This window comes from Antechinus flavipes, chromosome 2 (assembly GCF_016432865.1).
Source record: "Antechinus flavipes isolate AdamAnt ecotype Samford, QLD, Australia chromosome 2, AdamAnt_v2, whole genome shotgun sequence".
In the NCBI taxonomy this organism is placed as follows: domain Eukaryota; kingdom Metazoa; phylum Chordata; class Mammalia; order Dasyuromorphia; family Dasyuridae; genus Antechinus; species Antechinus flavipes.
The window spans coordinates 51,901,190-51,920,317 of NC_067399.1; the positions used below are offsets into that span (position 1 = coordinate 51,901,190).

The window sequence follows — 19,128 nt, forward strand, 5'->3', positions numbered from 1 at the left end:
CCTCCCCCCGGCCCCGGCCTGCCTTAGCCCCGCCCGACGGAGGCCAGCGGGCGCGCTGAGGACAGCCGGGGGGGACCGGAGGAGGGCGAGGGTGGGGCCGAGCCGGGCAGCCCTGGGGCGGTTGGGGGAGGGGAGGGGCATCGCCCGGGGAGGGGCCAGGGGGTCGCGAGGAGGAGCGGGCCGAGCTGTGGGCGGAGTGGAGGAGTCCTTGAGCAATTGGAACGCCTACTCGGCGGGACTGATAAGTGAGGCTCAGTTTAACCGCGAGCTGGACGGCGGGGCGGCTCATTAGAAAATCCTGCGCCCATTAGATGTCAATTTGTGGGTGTGTGAATCGGCCCTGTAATCCACAAACGTAGGTCCATAAAGACGAGCGCTCTGGAATATCGATAACTCCCATTTCTAAGAAACTTTACAATTCCCAAAGCCCTGTCCTCCCAGCCAACTCCCCTTAAGGCCGGTCTGAAATTAATCGCTCTGAGAATGAGGTGAAGTGCCAAGGTCAGGCAGAACCTGAACCCCGGTCTCCTCCTGATTTCCCAGGTTCGGCAGGCTCTCCGCTAAGCACAGAATGCGGTGCTCGGCACACTAATGCATGCTTTTATCTGTCTGAACCAGACCGTTTCCCCCTTAATTGCATTGCATTTGCTATTATGCTTATCTGTGTGCCTTATTCTTCTCGAGAGAGTGTCCCCAAAGTCTTAGTGGATGCAGTTTGGGGTTATCGCAGTTAAAAAACCCGCAGGGGGCAGCGGGGGGTGCGGTGGGTAGAGCCCCAGTCCTGACCAAATCCAGCCTCAGACCCCCAACACTCCCTGGCTGGGTGACCCTGGGCAAGTCACTTAACCCCCAGTGCCCCAGCAAAAAAAATGCCCACAGAGACTTTCAGGTGTCCTATATGAGCTAGATGTCCTTTAAGGCCCGTTCCAGCTTGGGCTGCTCTGAGACTGACAGTAAAGTACTTGAGGGCAAGCTGAATGTCCTCATCTTTCTATCATCCTTCACCTCTTGAACTGTGGCCTATACATAAGCAGGTCCTAGATAATCCTTGGCTGAATTAAGTAATAATGAATGAGATTATCCAATTCAAGCCATGGGCAGAGTGGGCCGGTCACCAGCTGGAGAATCAGAGATCCTGGTCCCCTTTGTGACTTTAGGCCAAAAAATACTCCCCAGCCCTACTGCAGAAATTTTTGTTTTCCTTGACTACATGTTTATAACAAGGGTTTTAATGGGGTGATTTCAAGACAATTCCAACAGACTTGTGATAAAAAGTGCCATTCACATCCAGAGAGAGAATTATGGAGACTCAATGTAGATCCAAGGATAGTATTTACACCTTTGTTGTTGTTTGTGGGTTTTTTTTCCCTTTCTGTTTTTTTCCCTTTTGATTTGATTTCTCTTATGCATCATGATGAATGGGGAAATATGTTTAGAAGAATTACACATGTTTAGCCTATATTGGATTACTTGGGGATAGGGGAGGAAGGGAGAAAATTTTGAAATACAAAGTTTTGCAAAGATTAATGTTTAAAACTATCTTTGCATGGATTTGAAAAATAATATACTATATAACAGAGTTTTTTTTTTCCCCTTTTGTTCTCAATTGGAGAAGGTGGGGTAGAAAGGAGCTAAAATGGATTTTTGCTGACTGAAAAAAATAAAATCTAATTTTAAAAAAAAGTAGAAAAAAATAAACTCCCTAGGCCTCAATTTTCTCATCTCTAAGATGAGGTGTTTGGACAAGATCACCTCTGAGGTTCCTATTAAGGGGCAGGTCAATTCTCTGAGAGCCTCCACAGCTATGCATCATAGCATCTGAAGGAGTTGCAGGGCAGCCTTTTCTTTCTTTCTTTCTTTTTTTTTTTTTTTAATAATGTTTTATTGACAGAACCCATGCCAGGGTAATTTTTTACACCATTATCCCTTGCACTCGCTTCTGTTCCGATTTTTCCCCTCCCTCCCTCCATCCCCTCCCCTAGATGGCAAGCAGTCCTTCACATGTTAAATAGGTTACAGTATATCAGGGCAGCTTTTTCTGACACAGTTATTGCAGACTGGGAATGAAAGAAATTGGAGACAGAGGGAAGAGGAGGGAGGTCAGACAAAGCAACGGTTTTAGAATCAGGAAGATCTAAATTCACATTTGATTTCAAACTCATAAGCTATGTAACCCTAGTCAAGTCACTTATCTCTGTCTCCTTTGGCTTCCTCATCTATCACCAATCTCCCAGGATTGTTATGAAAATCAAATGAGATCATGTTTGTAAAGTTTTTTGTAAATCTTAAAGTTCTTGTAAATGTTAACTAGATGATGATGATGATTGTAGCAAGTACAGCTATACTGCAGTGCCTCTGCAATCATTCAAAACAGTGTAGCTTAACTATCCATACAGTAAAATCCAAATGGATGAAGGCTGCTTACTGTCCAGATTATAAAGTCTACACTATTTGAGACAGATACTACAAAAGGACAATAAGCAGAGACAAGATCGATAATAGCTTTTTATTTTTCAAAATACATGCAAAGATAGTTTTCAACATTCACCCTTGCAAAACCTTGTATTACAAATTTTTCTCCTCTCTCCCTCCCTTTCTCTTCTCCTGGAAGCAAGCAATCCAATATAGGATTCTTCTATATGTGCAATTCTTCTAAATATATTTCCACATTTATCATGCTGCACAAGAAAATCAGATCAAAAAGAGAAAAGGATGAGAAAGAAAAAAGAGGAAAGCAAACAACAACAAAAAAGGCGAAAATGCTATGTTATAATCCATATTCGTTTCCCATAGTCCTCTCTCTGGATGCAGATGGCTCTCTCCATCACAAGTCTATTGGACTTGCTTTGAATCACCTCATTGTTGATGAGAACCAAGTCCATCACAGTTGATTATCACATAATCTTGTTGCCGTGTACAATGTTATCCTGGTTCTGCCCACATCACTCAGCATCAGTTCATGTAAGTCTCTCCAGGCCTCTCTGAAATCCTGCTGGTCATTTCTCATAGAACAATAATATTCAATAACATTTATATGCCATAGTTTATTCAGCTATTTTCCACCTGATGGGCATCCCCTCAGTTTCCAGTTCCTTGCCCCCACAAAAAAGGCTTCTACAAACATTTTTGCACATGTATGTTCTTTTCAGGGACCACATTGAAATGAATGGAGAGAGCAGGCAGGTTTGAGGAAATTTCAGAATACATTTAATATTCTTGAAACAAAGGCCCGTCTTTTTAGCACCAATAATTCTCCATGGATATCAGAGTCTTGGAAACATGGAAGTTGGGGTTTACCCAAAGAACAAGGATCAGCAAAACGGGGAAGAAAACAAGAATTTACTAAGCACCTTTAATTTACCAAGTAATGTGTTAAATACTTCATAAATAATAGCTCATTTGAGCCTATCACACTAAAATAAAGAATCTGTCAAAACAGCAAAAACTAGAGCCTTGGTTAAAACCAAGGCAAGGCAAAATGTTTGTGGCAGCCCTGTTTGTAGTGGCTAGAAACTGGAAAATGAATGGATGCCCATCAATTGGAGAATGGCTGGGTAAATTGTGGTATATGAATGTTATGGAATATTATTGTTCTGTAAGGAATGACCAGCAGGATGAATACAGAGAGGCTTGGAGAGACCTACATGGACTGATGCTAAGTGAGATGAGCAGAACCAGGAGATCATTATACACTTCGACAACGATATTGTATGAGGATGTATTCTGATGGAAGTGGATTTCTCTGACAAAGAGACTTAACGGAGTTTCATTGGATAAATGATGGACAGAGACAGCTACACCCAGAGAAGGAACACTGGGAAATTAATGTGAACTATTTGATTTTTGATTTTCTTCCCGAGTTATTTTTACCTTCTGAATCCAATTCTCCCTGTGCAGCGGGAGAACTGTTCGGTTCTGCAAATATGTATTGTATCTAGGATATACTGCAACATATTTAACATATATAGGACTGCTTGCCATCTTGGGGGGGGGTGGAGGGAGGGAGGGGAAAAAACGAAACATAAGTGATTGCAAGGGATAATGTTGTGTAAAAATTATCCTGACATGGATTCTGTCAATACAAAGTTATTATTAAATAAAATTAAATTAAAAAAAAAAACCAAGGCAAGGGAAATATAATATGAGGTCACCAAGAAGTACCAGGATGCAGGAGTTCCTGAGAAGGGCAGAGTTATACATTTCAAAATGAAGGGAGTCTCAGGAGACACAGCCTCAAGAAGCTGTTACTTAAGTTGTTTTGTATAGTGACCAAGAGTCCATAGAGAAGGCTGGGAGGATTCTCTGGAGTCAGAACTGGAACTCTTTTTTATTTATTTATTTTTCCTGCTTCAATAGTTCTCTTTTCATTAATTTCCATCACTCTCAAATAATTTGAAGCCCTAGAATCAGGCAAGGTCCCTTGCATTTAACAAACCTCACAACAATCCTGGGAGACAGATACTATTATTACCTCCATTTTATCATTGAGTAAACTGAGGCAGATAGAAGTAACAAAATTAAGTGACAGGTGCAAAGAACATGGTGAGCATCTGACACCGTATTTGAACTCAGGTCTTCTTGCCATCTTGCCCAGCACTCTATCTTATTGTGCCAACAGACAGCAACATTTCACAGACCAAAAATTTTAAAGGAGAAGCAGAGTAAAGGATATCATCAGAGAAATGTCTGATGGGAAAAGAAGGGCTGGTCATGTGCTAAGACTGGACACCCCATGGACACATCCCCATACCTCTTCCTGCTCCATATTTATCCACAAGAACTTGAGGACAGTCCCCCAAAGCTTTGAGCATATTCCCTGTGAAGAACTCTTTAGTAGACAAGGAAGTGATTCCCAGGGGACTGGCTGGATTGGCTTGTGATCTTCCAGGAAGGAGATTGGAGTTGTTTGCATGTTGTCTCTCTCATTACATCTCTAACTCCTTGAGAACAGGGACCTTTTTTGCCTTTCTTTTAAAGCTCATACTAGGTACCTAGTATGTACTTAATCTCTTATTCCCTGACTGATTAATTGATAGATCCATCAACATACTGAAATACCCTCAAGGCCTAATACAGGTTCTTCCATAGAACAGGTATTTAATCAATTTCTATGGAATCAAACCTATTTGATTTGAAATGACAGACTTTGCTGGGCCTGCAAGATTGATCCCCTGGCTTAGCCAACAATAAGACTTGGAGATTGCTCAGACCACTGGGAGGTGCCTGACCTAGAAGAACCAGAAATTGTCTGAGGGAGTAAGGGGAGGAGGAAGGAAAAAGGAAATGATATATGTGTTTGAAGAGAATGAAAGAGAATTAAATTGTGAAATCTCTCAGCCCCACCCTGATGAAATTTGAGAAGCACTTATTAATGTATATTAATTAAACAGTTCAGGCTATCATAATGAATATCTTACCTTTCAATCCTTGGATGTGAAGAATTGCTTCCTTGAACTGAAAAAACTGTGACTTTTTACTAATTTACAATGTGTGTGTGTGTGTGTGTGTGTGTGTGTGTGTGTGTGTAAGAAAAAGGATTTTATGTCCTATAATCAAAATATTAGGGCTAGGAGAGATCATGAGATCATAGCTAGAGCTAAAAGGGCCTATAGGGCTATCTAATTCAGCTTCCCCATTTTATAGATAGGGAAACTGAGGCCTAGATAGGTTTAGTGATTTATTCAAGGTCACACATCTAGCAAATGTCAGAACTGGGATCTGAATCCAGATCCTCTGACCCCCAGTCTCTTAAAATGTGTCTTTGTACTGAGCAGGGAACCAAAATGAAAATGTTTTCATCCAAAGGCAAAATGTTCTCGTATTTCTTTTATACCTTAGGAAGAAAGAGGAACTGAGTTAATTGAAGGGAATCCCTTCAGACTCAGTTGTTCAGAAACTACTGTTTCTTGACCAAATGACCAGACTCTGTCCTCTCCCTCCCACCCCCAACTGTGGACAATCCTACCATTCAGGGATAGCCCAAAGTCTGCTGAAATCCTACAGGAGACTGGATGCCTCTGCTTATAGGAGATGAAGCTCCCAAGGTGCTCTAGATTCTCCCAGAAAACGCCTAAAGGTTGGATGCAGCAGGGAGAACCTCCCAGAGGGCGTGGGAAAGCCATGGGCCCAGCTAGGGCTGCCTGTTCTAGCTACCCCTCCTTCCTGTCCCCCAGGGCCTCCCATCCTCCCCACTCTCCAGACCCCATTGTTTGGACTAAATACCTTCTCTGTTGATACCTCTCTGGTTTCATGATTTCTCCCTCTGCCTGGTTCTTATTTCACCTCTGCCCGTCAGAGGGGAAAGGCAAGCAGGCCTGCGGATGAGAATGTTCTGTGTCTTTGCCATGCTCTGGCTTCATGTTTTCATAAATTTCTATAACTGCCCTAAGGGGCCAAATTCTCATCCATTTTGGATTTAGAGAAGAGGAAGATATGACCCGGTAGCTAAAATGAACAGGTCATACAATTAATTTAGATCTAGAAGTGTTAGGAACTGAGAGATCAGCCTGCTATGTACAATGGTCAGTTTTACAGATAAGGAAATGGAGGCCTAGGAAGATCTTTTTTGTTTTTTATTTCTACTTTGTTTTTAGTTTTGTTTTTTGAATCAAGACAACTCTTTTAACAGATTTCCTGTTCTATTCTCCATAACTGTTTTTTTTTTTTTTTTAAAACACTTTACCCCCTACTATGGAGTTGTTTTTAAATCCGTGTTGAGATGAACTCAAAACCTCACTTTAGCTAACTAGCTCAAATGCTTTTTGAAAAGCATTTTTTTTTTTTCAAAATCTGCTTTACCAGAATATCTGAGGGATTAAACAATTTACTATGTTTCATTTTTTTTTTATCAAGTTTTGCTAATATTTCCACAGAAGGTGTAATTTGGTACTTCAGAGACCTTAGGAGCAAATCCTGCCTCTGACCATAGGCAAGTCACTTAACCACTTAGCCAGCCTCAGTTTCCTCATCTGTAAAATAAGTTATTTGGACTTAGAGATGGCTTCTGATTTCCCTTTTACCTCCAGATTTATGATCTTAGATGTCTTCTGGACTCCTGGGCTTGTAGACAAAAGCATGGGTTATAATCCTGCCTCAATGACTTATTGGTTGTGTGATTGGACACTGGATTCAGTGAGCCTGGAATCAGGAGGATCTGATTTCAAATCCAGCCTCAGACACTAACTGTGTGACTAACTGTTTGCCTCAGTTTTCTCATCTATAAAATGAGCTGGAAAAGGAAATGGCAAACCACTCCAGTGATTGCCCAGAAAACCATAACTGGGGTCATAAAGAGTCAGACAGGACTGAAAATAACTGAACTACAATAACTTTGGACAAATTCTTTAATCTCTTTCAGCCTCAATTTTTTCATCTGTAGCATCGACCTAAAAGAGGTTTTGTAGAGCTCAAATGAGATAACAGACATGATGTGCTTCCCCAGACTTAAAGCCCTGTCTATATAGATGTGAGCTGATATCATCATTCTCTCCAATATTCAATACCCAATCAAGGTTTACCTCTTTAAAGAGCTGCCTGCTATCTATGAATCCAAATATCTTATTTTACAGATGGGGAAACTGAGGCAGAGTATCGCACAGCTAGTGTCTGAGACTGGATTTGAAATTAGGTCCTCCTGATTCCAGGCCAGCACTCTATCCAGTGTCTAGTTATACTTCCCTCCATTAATCACATTTGATTTACAGAAAAAACCATGAAATAGTCAAGGGGTTTTTATTCCTAATTTACAGATGTGGAAACTGAGGCTTATACCTGTTAAGTGATTTGACTAAGGTTACCCAACTAGTTTGTACCAAGATTAGAAGCAGAAACCAGGTACTGTACAGAACTCTCCAATTGTTATTCTTTCCACTACACGCTATCTCCTTGTATAGGTGGGACACTTCTGTAAATACACCCTACGTGAAAGTTCTGTTCCGAGGCAAAACTTAACTTGGACTGGAAGAAGTCAGAAGATAGCTAGAATCATTTAGTCGGAAGGCCATTTGGGCCACATTCTTGATTTAACAGATGCAGAATTTGAATCCAGATCCCTGGACTACAGAGCTATCGTACCTGCTACCTCTTGCTACTGTTCAGAGAGTGATAGAGACGTCTGGCTTCCAGCTGCTTCTCTTTGTCTCTTTAGGAAGGTGAACGAATCTGTTGAGGGTCACACTGGGGGTGCAGGGCACTGGAAGGCTCTGGGAATCCAATTCTTCTGCCAGTTTGCCAGCCTAGGAGGCCCGTGGTGAGGCTGAAAGTAAAATCGATGTAGTAGAAGATGACTTAGCCAGTCAAGTGATATGTAGACAGATGGTGTCCAGATAGTTTAGCTTCTGAGTTTTAGCTTTAAATCCCTTTTCATCTCAGAGATGAGCTTTTGACAACTCTGCATATAATGTATATATGGTGGGTTTTTTTCCTTCTTAAGCTGAAAACTTCCAGGGATATATTTCTGATGTCTTATCCCAAGTACTCCTGCCTGACACCGATGCTGTCACATTAGGCTGCTGTCACTTTCCTCCCAAGGATGCTCCTGCAGCCTTGCCAGCTTTCAGGCTGCCCAAAAGGGATCCTGTTTGGGCTCTGGTAGGTGTGGGGACCCTTGACTGGGTCATTAGAGAGACAGACCTGAATTATGGTTAACAACTCTAAACTTAACATCAACAACAATAAAATAGACTGCTGAAATCAGACCAGTGCATTGATGTATCCCACAGCCTATGGTGTAAAGCTGGAAGGCACCTTGGGTGTTACGGGAGCCACCTGCCAGTGGCTGCTGGGGGTCTCCTCCTGGCAGCAGAACGGATCCTTTCATGGGAGAGGATGATAACCATACGAGGAGATCGAGAGGCAGTTGTGTTCTCTGACCTCCATCCTCTTCCCTTTTGCCTCCAATTTATTTCATTCCCAATCCACAAGCAACATCTGCCTCAATAAAGTCTGATTTCTAATTCCTTCAAGTGTGTTATGATTCACAGTTGTGGGGGCTTTAAGAGAACCCACCCGCCCTTTAATGGTACAGTCCCCTTTAATCCTTTACAGGCTTTCTGGGTTTCACGCTTGGAGATTATGTAAAATCCTAATTGCACCCTCACTCCCTTACTATAATGTTCTCCTTTGGTTCAGTTTTCTCGGGGTCATTTCAGTTCAGTACAGTCAGGTGTTAAAGCCCAAATCCTTTATTATCTCCTTGCCTGGGGCCCAGACCAGCTTCTTGAGGTTCTCCTGAATGTGTCTTGGTTTCTGTGGGAAAGGCAGGAAGACCACCAACACTTCTCTGTCTTCCAGTTCTGATTCTGGCTGAATTGGTCAGAGCTTATATGCTCTCTTATCATAGGTGTGAATCTTGTGGAATTATATAGTAAGTACTAAGTACAGGTACTCAACTACCATTGTCTTTATCAATTCCACTGACTTAACACCTTGTAAGAATCCTTTGTTTCAAGTTCAGAGTTCTGACCCATAATACCCTACAATTTCTCTCCCATAGTCCCCACAAAAATGAAAGGAGAACCTACCCCAAAGTCAATGAGAGATCCAGTATTAGATGAGAAAACTTGAAAACTGGAAGGACTTCACTTCCTGCATAAAAGCTTACAAAATGTTACAATCCTATGAGAGAGATAGTTAAAACATTATTATTCCCATATTAAAGACAAGGAAATGAAGATCCATAGAGAAAAATGAGTCATCACTGATTTCAGAAAAGCCTGGAATGACTCACATGAACTGATGCTGAGTGAAGTGAGCAGAACCAAGAGAATATTGTATACAACAGCAAGATTATGTGATGATCAAGTGGGATGGACATGACTTTTTTCAACAATGAGGTGATTCAGGGCAATTCCAATAGACTTGTGATGGAGAGAGCCATCCATACCCAGAGAGAGAACTATGGAGACTGAATGTGGTTCAAAACATAGTATTTTCACCTTTTTGTTGTTGTTGATTGTTTGGTTTTCTTTTTCTTTTTCATGTTTTTCCCCCTTTGATCTGATCTTTCTTCTGCAGGATGACAAATATGGAACTGTTTAAAAGAACTGCACATGTTTAACCTGTATCAGATTGCTCACTATCTTGGGGAGGGAGGAAAGATGAAAAATCTGGAACACAGGATTTTGCAGAGGTGAATGTTGAAAATTACTTTGCAGTATTTGGAAAAATAAAATACTATTAAAAACGAAGAAAAGAGTCATCACACTACAAGTAAGCATCAGAGTCAAGATCTGAACTCAAGATTTTTGACTTCAAGCCCATCAGTCTTCAAATTATACCATATTGCCAAATGAGCAACATGAATAATATTTATCAAAGTGATTTGGAAAGGATATATAATAACATATGGAGAGCTAGCTGGTACAGTGAATGGATAGAGTGTGGGCGTGGAAGCAGGAAGACTCATCCTTCTGAGTTCCGATCTGGCCTCAGGCACTTACTAGCTGTGTCATCCTGGGCAAGTCACTAAACCCTGTTTGTCTCAGTTTCCTCATCTGTAAAATGAGCTGGAGAAGGAAATGGCAAACTACTTCAATCCCCAAATGGGGCCACCAAAAGTCAAACACAAACTGGCTAATATTTAGAAAGCACATTAAACCACAGTGAATTTGAAGTCAGAGGACCTGGGTTGGGATGCTGACTGTAGGACTTCAGACAATTATTCTATTGCCTACTAGCCTCTGTTTTCTCATCTGTATTATGAGGGAGGGTGCTCTTTCAGCTCTAAATTAATAACTTATATGAATGTGAATTATTCTGTTCTGGAGTGATCAGGAAAAGTTTCACTGGGGAAGCTTTGAAGCAAAGGTAAATCTTAGACAACAAGGAAAGTGTTACAGGCAGGGAAACTGCCATAGATAAAGGCATCGAGGTCGGAAGTACAAGGTGTCATGTTCCAGGGACAGTGATCATACCAGTTTGACTAGAGTTAGGGGGGTTAGCTTTCAGCTCTAGTGAGAGATTGTTATTGATTGTCCTTTCTTCTCAAAGAGGACCATATCAAGGAGATGTCATGAATTGCAAGTGAATTGGATTGAAGTGAGGGAGGACTGACTGTGCAAAGTCATCAGCCTCACTTTCTCCACCTAGTTATCTGGTCCAGCGGCCAGACAGAGAGCAGGATGATTGGAGGTGTCCCTGGATGCACTGGGAGATCTTGAACTTTTTGAGTTAAGGTCTTTCCTAGGTGACTGAGGTAATACCCATTTACTGATTAAGATTAGGTGAGAAATGAGGCAAAAAATGGCCTGTTTGGCCTAGTTCTCCTCCCTCCCCCCAAAAAAATCAATCTGGAAGGAAAGACCCTCAGGATTTCTGGTCAAAACAGAAACACTTGCTATTTACTTTTACTCTGACTCAACAGAGCCCAAACAAAGACCTAAAAAGCTTGAGCTGGTAACTATTATTGGCCAATCAATCCAGTCACCCTTACTCCTGAGAGATAAGGTCAGAAGGAAGAAAACAAGCATTTATTAAATACTTTCTATGTACTAAGCACAATACTTGGTACTTCATGCATATTATCTCATTTGATCCCCACAAACTTTTTTTTATTTTCCCCATTTTACAGATAAGTAAACTGAGGCAAACAGCATTAAATGACTTGCCTAGAAGTCATTGGTAAATGTCTGAAAGCAAAACTGAACTCGGGAAGATGAGTCTTCCTGTTTCCAGGCCCATTGCTCTGTCCACTACATCATATAATTGTCCCTCTGAGGAGTGATACTCTCAGCTTAAAATGCTACCTGGCCCTTCTACACACTGAGCCCTCTTTCCTCAGTCTTTTCTCTTTTCCATGTGAAAGGATGAAGGTCTAGAGGTCTAGGTCTATCTAATGCAAAACCAGATACAAAATAGATACAAAAATTATCTATAAATATATGAAGGACTGTCCCATGGAAGAGAGATTAGATTTGTGTGGTTTGTCCCCAAAGAACAGAATCAGGGGCAAAAGGAAGATGTTATAAAGAGTCTACTTTAGGCTTGGGATCAAAAAGATTGAGACTTACAGCTGGAGAAAGAAATGGCAAATCACTTCAGTATCTTTGCCAATAAAACTCCAACTAAGGTCACAAAGAGTTGTTCACGACTGAAATGACTAAATAGCAACCATCTTAAGTTATAAGCTGCATTAACATGCACTTTGTGCATAACACAAAGTGTTTTATGAATATTATTTCACCTAATCCACAACAATTCCATAAAGTGCTATTATTATCCCCATTTTATAGATGAAGAAACAGAGGCAGATGGGGGTTAAGTTCCTTGCCCAGAGTCAGCAGCTAGTAAATGTATGAGGGTGGATTTGAACTCAGGTCTTCTCCACTCCAGATTCAGTATCTAAGTAAAACACCTTTTTCACCCTTGTTTTGCCATGAACATCTCTAGGGCAAATAACAGGGCAATATCATGTGATAACTAGGTCCCAGGGTGAAGCCAGGCTAGAAGGGACTGCTTTCTCTCTCATCACTTACATTTTTAGCTCTGTTGTCTTAAATATATATATATATACAAAAATATCATATATATGTTATGAATAATACTGAGTGATGCAATCAATTTTATTCTCCTACTATGTATGTTTAAATAAATGAAATTTATCCTATAAAATAGAATTGCAGCTAGTCACTTATTCCCTGTCTAAAGCTCCACGGGCAATTTTTATTTGTTCTTTCTTATCCATTTTTCTTTTGATATGGTTGTAGTTAGTATACATACTGTCCCTTGGTTCTACTTTTATCTCTATTCATTATTTTATGAAGAGCTTTAAATATTTCCTTATAGTCTTTACACTTGCCAAACTTAATTGCATTATGATATGCAATTACATGAATACACCATAATTTATTTAGCCTTTGTTATGTGAGTTACCATACGCCTGCAAGATATAGGACACAATCATCTCTGAAGACATGAGACTATCCCCTAGAGCGTACTGGAGAAGCCCATGACGGATATGAGGAAACTGTCATAGAGAGTGCATTATGGGCATCTGCCATCTTGCCACTGGGAGGACACAGGAGAGAATCTTGATGATGTATAAGGAAAATGCCTTGGAGAGATTGGAGCAGGTGGAAACATTCTGTAACTGATTCTGGTCTGATGGGGATGGAGAGGAAGGGCATTAAGCTTCCAATCTAACTCTGTTCCTATATAACATTTGTCCCTCCAAGTAAGTTCAGATATAGCAAGATAAGTCAGATAAATCCTTCCATTGTTTCTGGAGTCCTGAAGGTCTCTCCTTGAGATCATTTCTGGCTCCCCCGGACATCAATACTGCCTTGGATAAGAAATGACTTATATACTTATATGATGACTGATATACTTATATGAATGCAAGGACATGAGAGGATGGCTTCAGAGAAACCTAGAAAGATTTGTATGAACTGATGCAGAACCAGAACAATTTATATGATGACAACAAATATTGTAAAGACAAACTACTTAGAAAGACTTAGAAACTCTAATCAATACAATAACCAATCACAGTTCCAGAGGACTCATTATGACATATGTTACCTACCTCTTGACAGAGAAAGATGGATTCAGAGTACAGACTGAGACAATTTTTTGAGGGACATGGCCAGTGTGGGAATTTGTTTTGTTTATCTATACTTTGTAACTAGGATTTTGTTTTTCTATCTCAGTGGTCTTGAATGTTATCTCCCCCCTTTGTCTATGAGAGTATCTTGTGGGCAGACTATCTTTTGTCTTTCTTTGTATTCCTGGTGTTTAGCACATGCTTGACACATAATAGGTGTTAATAAATGATTATTGAACAACTTATTGACTCTCCTCGCAACTCTGTAAAAATGAATTTTATTTTTCCATTTTACAGATGACTAAATAGAAGCTCGAAGAGTAATTGACATCCCTAAGGTGACCTAGACACCTCTTGTAATGTCCTCTTTGGTTCCGTTTTCTTGGGGTCTCTGGGAGCAGCCTTTGTTTCAGTTCAGTAATCACCACAAGTGCAGCCAGGGGTTAAAGTCCAAATACTTTATTGTCTCCTTCAAAGTCCTATCTCCTTCACTTGGGGCTCTCTTAGTTTTCAGAGACCTACCTCTCTCCTTGGTTCCAAGAGCTTGAACTCTCGCCTGTTTTCTCTGCCCTCCGAATCTTTCCAAATTTCTGAATCTCCCTGGCTGAGGTGTTTAGTTTATATCTTCTACACTGAGTATAAACCAATCATTATCTCACTAGGAAACCATTATTTGTTGTAGGATTAAATCAATCATACTAAACCATGCTAAATTAGATAACCATTGTCTCTATCAATTCCACTGACTTAGCACCTTGTAAGAATCCTTTGTTTCAAGTTCAGAGTTCTGGCCCATAACAAGCTCTACTGTCTCTCTCTCTCTACTGAGTACAGCTCTATAGGCTATATATAATTAAATCAATAAACTAAAAGCTTCTTGAGGGCAGAGACTGCTTAATTTTTATTATTATTATTAGTAGTAGTAGTAGTAGATTTTGCATTTTTACTGTTTGACACATAGTAGGGGCTTAATAAATATTTGCTGAGTTAGTGGGGTGACATGGTGAATATAAGAATGCTGGACTTGGAGTCAGAAAGACTTTTGACTCTAACTATGACTCTGATGCTGACTAGCTGTGTGACACTGATTAAGTGATTTGATCTGTATCTCAATTTCTTAATCTATAAAATGAGACAATTGGATCCAATGCCCTCTAAGGTGCTAATTTAAATTTCTTTGATTCACATGTCCCTCTTCTGATCAAAACCGCATAAAGATTCGAAAGCAATCCTAACTCTCAGAATTTGGTTACTGTCTTCTATGATTTGATGCTACCCAATATTCCACTGGTATCTCATTCTATTTCCTTTATGCACCCTAAGATAAATATTTGTTGAATTGAATTAGTTCTTGAAGCACAGTCTTTACATCTTCCAGGTCTCTATCTTGGACTTTAATTCAATCTATTTATCGAGAGTCCATTGTATACAAAGCAGTTGCAGAACCATAGTGGACTATTAACCATGGATTTCCCACCTACTTTGCCCATGCCATATCCTACTCCTAAGATGACCCCCCCCCCATTTAGATCGTTAACATTTAAATATCAACTTCAGGTTTTCAGTACACTTAACATATGTTATCTCATGATATTTTATAGCTTTTGAAATTTTATACATCCTTCAGGCTCCAGTTTAAATGTTTCTCCCTCCATGAAGTCTTCCTTCTCCAATTCTGCTAAATAGTTATTATCCTTCCTTCCTCAGACCTTACATGATACTTTGTATCATATACTTACACACTCGTGTTTTATTTTGTGTCATGGTTAGAGATATATATCTCAAAATATTTCACCACTAGATTCCAAGTCATTGTTCAGTCATTTTTTTTTAGTCATGTCTGATCCTTCATGACCCCATTTGGGGTTTTCTTGGCAAAGATACTAGCGTGGTTTGCCATTTCCTTCTCTAGCTCATTTGACAGATTAGAAAACAGGTAAACTGGGTTAAGTGACTTGCCAAGGATCTGGTAAATGGTAGGTATCTCAGGCCAGATTTGAATTCAGGAAGATAAGCCTTCCTTACTTCAAGCCTTGTGCAGCTCCACAGCAGCTCTAAATATTTGGGGCCATACATTAAATTTTATTCCACCTTGTATCTTTCCCACAGTGCACCGGGGACCCGTGATGTCAGTGTGGGTGCCCTCCCACTGATACGTTTATCTGTTCCTTAGCCAATGTTGGCAATGTTGGCATGAATTACTCTTGGTGAAAAAAAAATCATCCTCTGTCCAACTGTTTTATGGATGAACCTGTCCAAATTTACAAGTCTGGTCCTTGGAGCACACACACACACACACACACACACACACACACACACACACAATCTGTTGCTGTGCTCTCAAAGGCTTTTTTAGCTTTTAATAACTGCTGGCACGGCCAATCTGCTGTCATGGCTTTGGAGGGCCAAGGTCACTTGCATGTGACAAGGAGGCCCTGGGAGGCTTCCTATTTCCATGTCAGGAAACAACCTGAAGAAGAATGCAAGTTTGGAGACAGAAGATCATGGAGTTAGAGCAGGGAAGGATCTAAAAGATTAATCCAACTCCCTGATTTTATAGATGAGGAAGGGGGTAGCAGGAGGGAACAAGCACTTATTATGTGCCAGACATTGGGCTAAGGGCTTGACAGACATCTCTTTTGATCTTCACAATGAAGCTCAGAGAAGATGTGATTTGCTCAAGATCACACAGCTAATAAGTAACAGAATCTGAATTTGAACTCAGGTCCTCAGACTACATATTAAAATTACCATGTATTAGGTCCTGGATTTGAGTCCAGGCTTTGACAACTTCAGGATCCTAGGAGGTGCCATAGTGCACAGAGTGCTGTGCCTTGAGTCAGGAAGGCTCATATTCCTGAGTTCAAATCCAGCCTCAGACACTTTCCAGCCTCTTGGACAAGTCACTTATCCTGTTTGCCTTAGTTTCTTCATCTGCAAAATGAGCTGGAGAAGGAAAGAACAAATCACTCCAGTAGTTTTACTAAAAAACTCCATGAACTCAGGAAGTCAGATGAGACTAAATGACTGGATAACAACAGCAATAACAACAACAACAATATATGATAGGTACTTGGTAATGTTTATTGAATTGAGGTGAGAAATTTCCTGTATTTCCTTTGGCTCTACAGCAGAGCTTCTTATTTTATGGGGTGGGACCTCATAAGGGATCATATGATTAAATGTGGGAGTCATGAAATTATGATTTATTATCAATAAATGTTTGATTTGTTTACCTATTTTATATACTTACATATCTGGGGGTCATGTAAAAATTTTGGGAGTGAAAAGGGCTACTATTTGTTGTAGAAGATAGAGCACCAGTCCTGAAGTCAGGAGGACCTGAGTTCAAATATGGCTTCAAACACTTAATACTTCTTATCTGTGTGACCGTGGGCAAGTCACTTAACCCCAAATGCCTCAGGAAAAAAGAAAGGAAGGAAGGAAGGAAGGAAGGAAGGAAGGAAGGAAGGAAAGAAGAAAGAAAGGAAGGAAGGAAAGAAAGAAAAGAAAAAGGGTGGTGAGGAGCCCTACAACATGAAAACTAGGCCAATTCATCTCAGTTGGCCAGATATTAAGCTCCTACTATGTTCCCTGTGGCTTGGCAGGGCTGCTCGGGAGAGCTGGCAGCGGGGCACACAGATGCCTGGTGGCTCCTGGCTCAGGCTCTGTCTAGTTGAATCATGGCCCTCAGCAGCCCTATCTCCCACTGAGCAAAACTAGAAGGCTGCTGACACTCATCAACACCCTCTCTTTAAAGGGTTTTAATTAACTTCCTGTTCCAATGGTGGAGTAATGAGTTTTAAACACCACATGATTCCAGTAAAGAGGTCAAACCAGCAGCAAGGATGTCAAAATAAATTAAGTTAGGAATTAGAAAGAGTTCCAAGGGAAAGGGGAAAATCATTAAAATAATCTTCCTCTGAAAAATGGTGCTCTCTCTGCTCCTGCTCAGGACAATCTGGCGCTCACACCAGCAGAGCTGGCTTCTTCCTTTCCTGTCCCTGCTGGAGCAGGTGGAAGATATGGTGGGCTTGGCTTGGAGCAGCTCCCTAATTCAGAGATCACCCTCTTTGGGGGTGACCTAATTTTAACTGGCCTTAATCACAACGAGGAACAATGTCTGCTTTTAAATGAGCTTCATGGCATTCAGGACTCGAAGATTCAATGTGAATTCTTTAACCTAGTGTTCAAGGCCCCTCACAATCAGGTCCCACTTTACCTTTTTGATCTCATCTTCGGCTTGGTCAAACACCCTAAATGCTGGCCAGACCTGTCGTAGCCTCATTCTCTGAGCAGAGCCTGCTAATGTCTACCTCCATTTTCTTACTCCTGCCTTTCAAGGAATCTTGACCTATTCCACTTCTCCCCATCCTTCAAGGCATATTGCAATTTTCACCCCAGAGATATCTTCTGCCTATGCACTTACCTGACCATGCCGTCCACAGAATGCAGAGAACTCGATGGTTCTCTGACAGTTATTGCATAGCAGTGTGACTAGTTAGTCTGTCCCCAAGCACTTATTAAGCACTTCCTGTGTGCCAGACAGAGCTTGCTAAGTATTGGACAAAAAGGAAGACAGAAGTCAGGGCCTGCGTTCAAGGAGTTTCCATTCTAAGGATATAGGTCAGAGAGTCACCTGGCCTCTCAACTGATCTGGTTTCTGCCATTGTATCACCTTGAACTAGTCACATCACTTCTCTGGCTCTCAGTTTTCTCATTTGTCAAGTGAGTGATGTCCCAAGTTGATAGGGTGTTCCAGATGAATACAGAAGGATTCTGAAACCATTTTAAGAATATTGTATGATACTTTAACATATTTAACATGTATTGGTCAACCTGCCATCTGGGGGAGGGGGTGGGGGGAAGGAGGGGAAAAACTGGAACAAAAGGATTTGCAATTGTCAATGCTGTAAAAATTACCCATGCATATGTTTTGTAAATAAAAAGCTATAATAAAAAAAGGAAAAAAAAAGAATATCATATGAATGTGATCTCCACAGAAGTCCTTCTCCAATGCCTCTTTGTACCGTTCTTGAAGACTATACTGATAGAATAAATGCCCTGCTATATAAGTCCTCTCAAGCTGGAAAACTTTGGAATATGGTTCCAGTTACCTGAGGACCAACCTAGCTAATTACAGCGATAGCAACATCATGGGAAAGTCAGGGACCAGCTGGTGGACTATCTGTCCACAACTATCCATGAACAGAAAAGACTGTAAAAGGACTTTTGTTTCTTTGTACACGGAATTGTTCTGATTTCTAAATGGGAAAGATAAAGCAATGTCAATTTTTCTTTTTTTCCTTTAGTATTTTATTTTTCCAAATAATATGCAAAGATAGTTTTCAATATTCACCTCTGCAAATTTTTTTCTCCCTCTTTTTCCTCCCCCCACCAAAACAGCAAGCAAACCAATACAGACCAAACATGTGCAGTTCTTCTATCATTTAGGATTTTCATCAACTCAAGTGTCGACCGTCGTTGAATCCCTGAATGATCAATAAGAAATTCAACTACTGTTTTCATATGTGGAACCCCAAACTGTGATGTTGGCCAAACCTGCAACTATCTCATTTGTGTTCATC

At 40.7% G+C, this 19,128-nt stretch overlaps 1 protein-coding gene across 1 annotated transcript in view; it reads right to left on the reverse strand.

Annotated features, from left to right (window-relative positions):
• Positions 1 to 141, reverse strand: part of ZFPM1 (zinc finger protein, FOG family member 1) — a 183,981-nt gene extending 183,840 nt beyond the window's left edge. The window contains exon 1 of the mRNA XM_051973537.1: positions 39 to 141. Within this exon, the coding sequence (XP_051829497.1) occupies positions 39 to 141 (103 nt within the window). The remainder of the gene's footprint in view (positions 1 to 38) is intronic.
• Between the last annotated feature and the right edge of the window lie 18,987 nt (positions 142 to 19,128).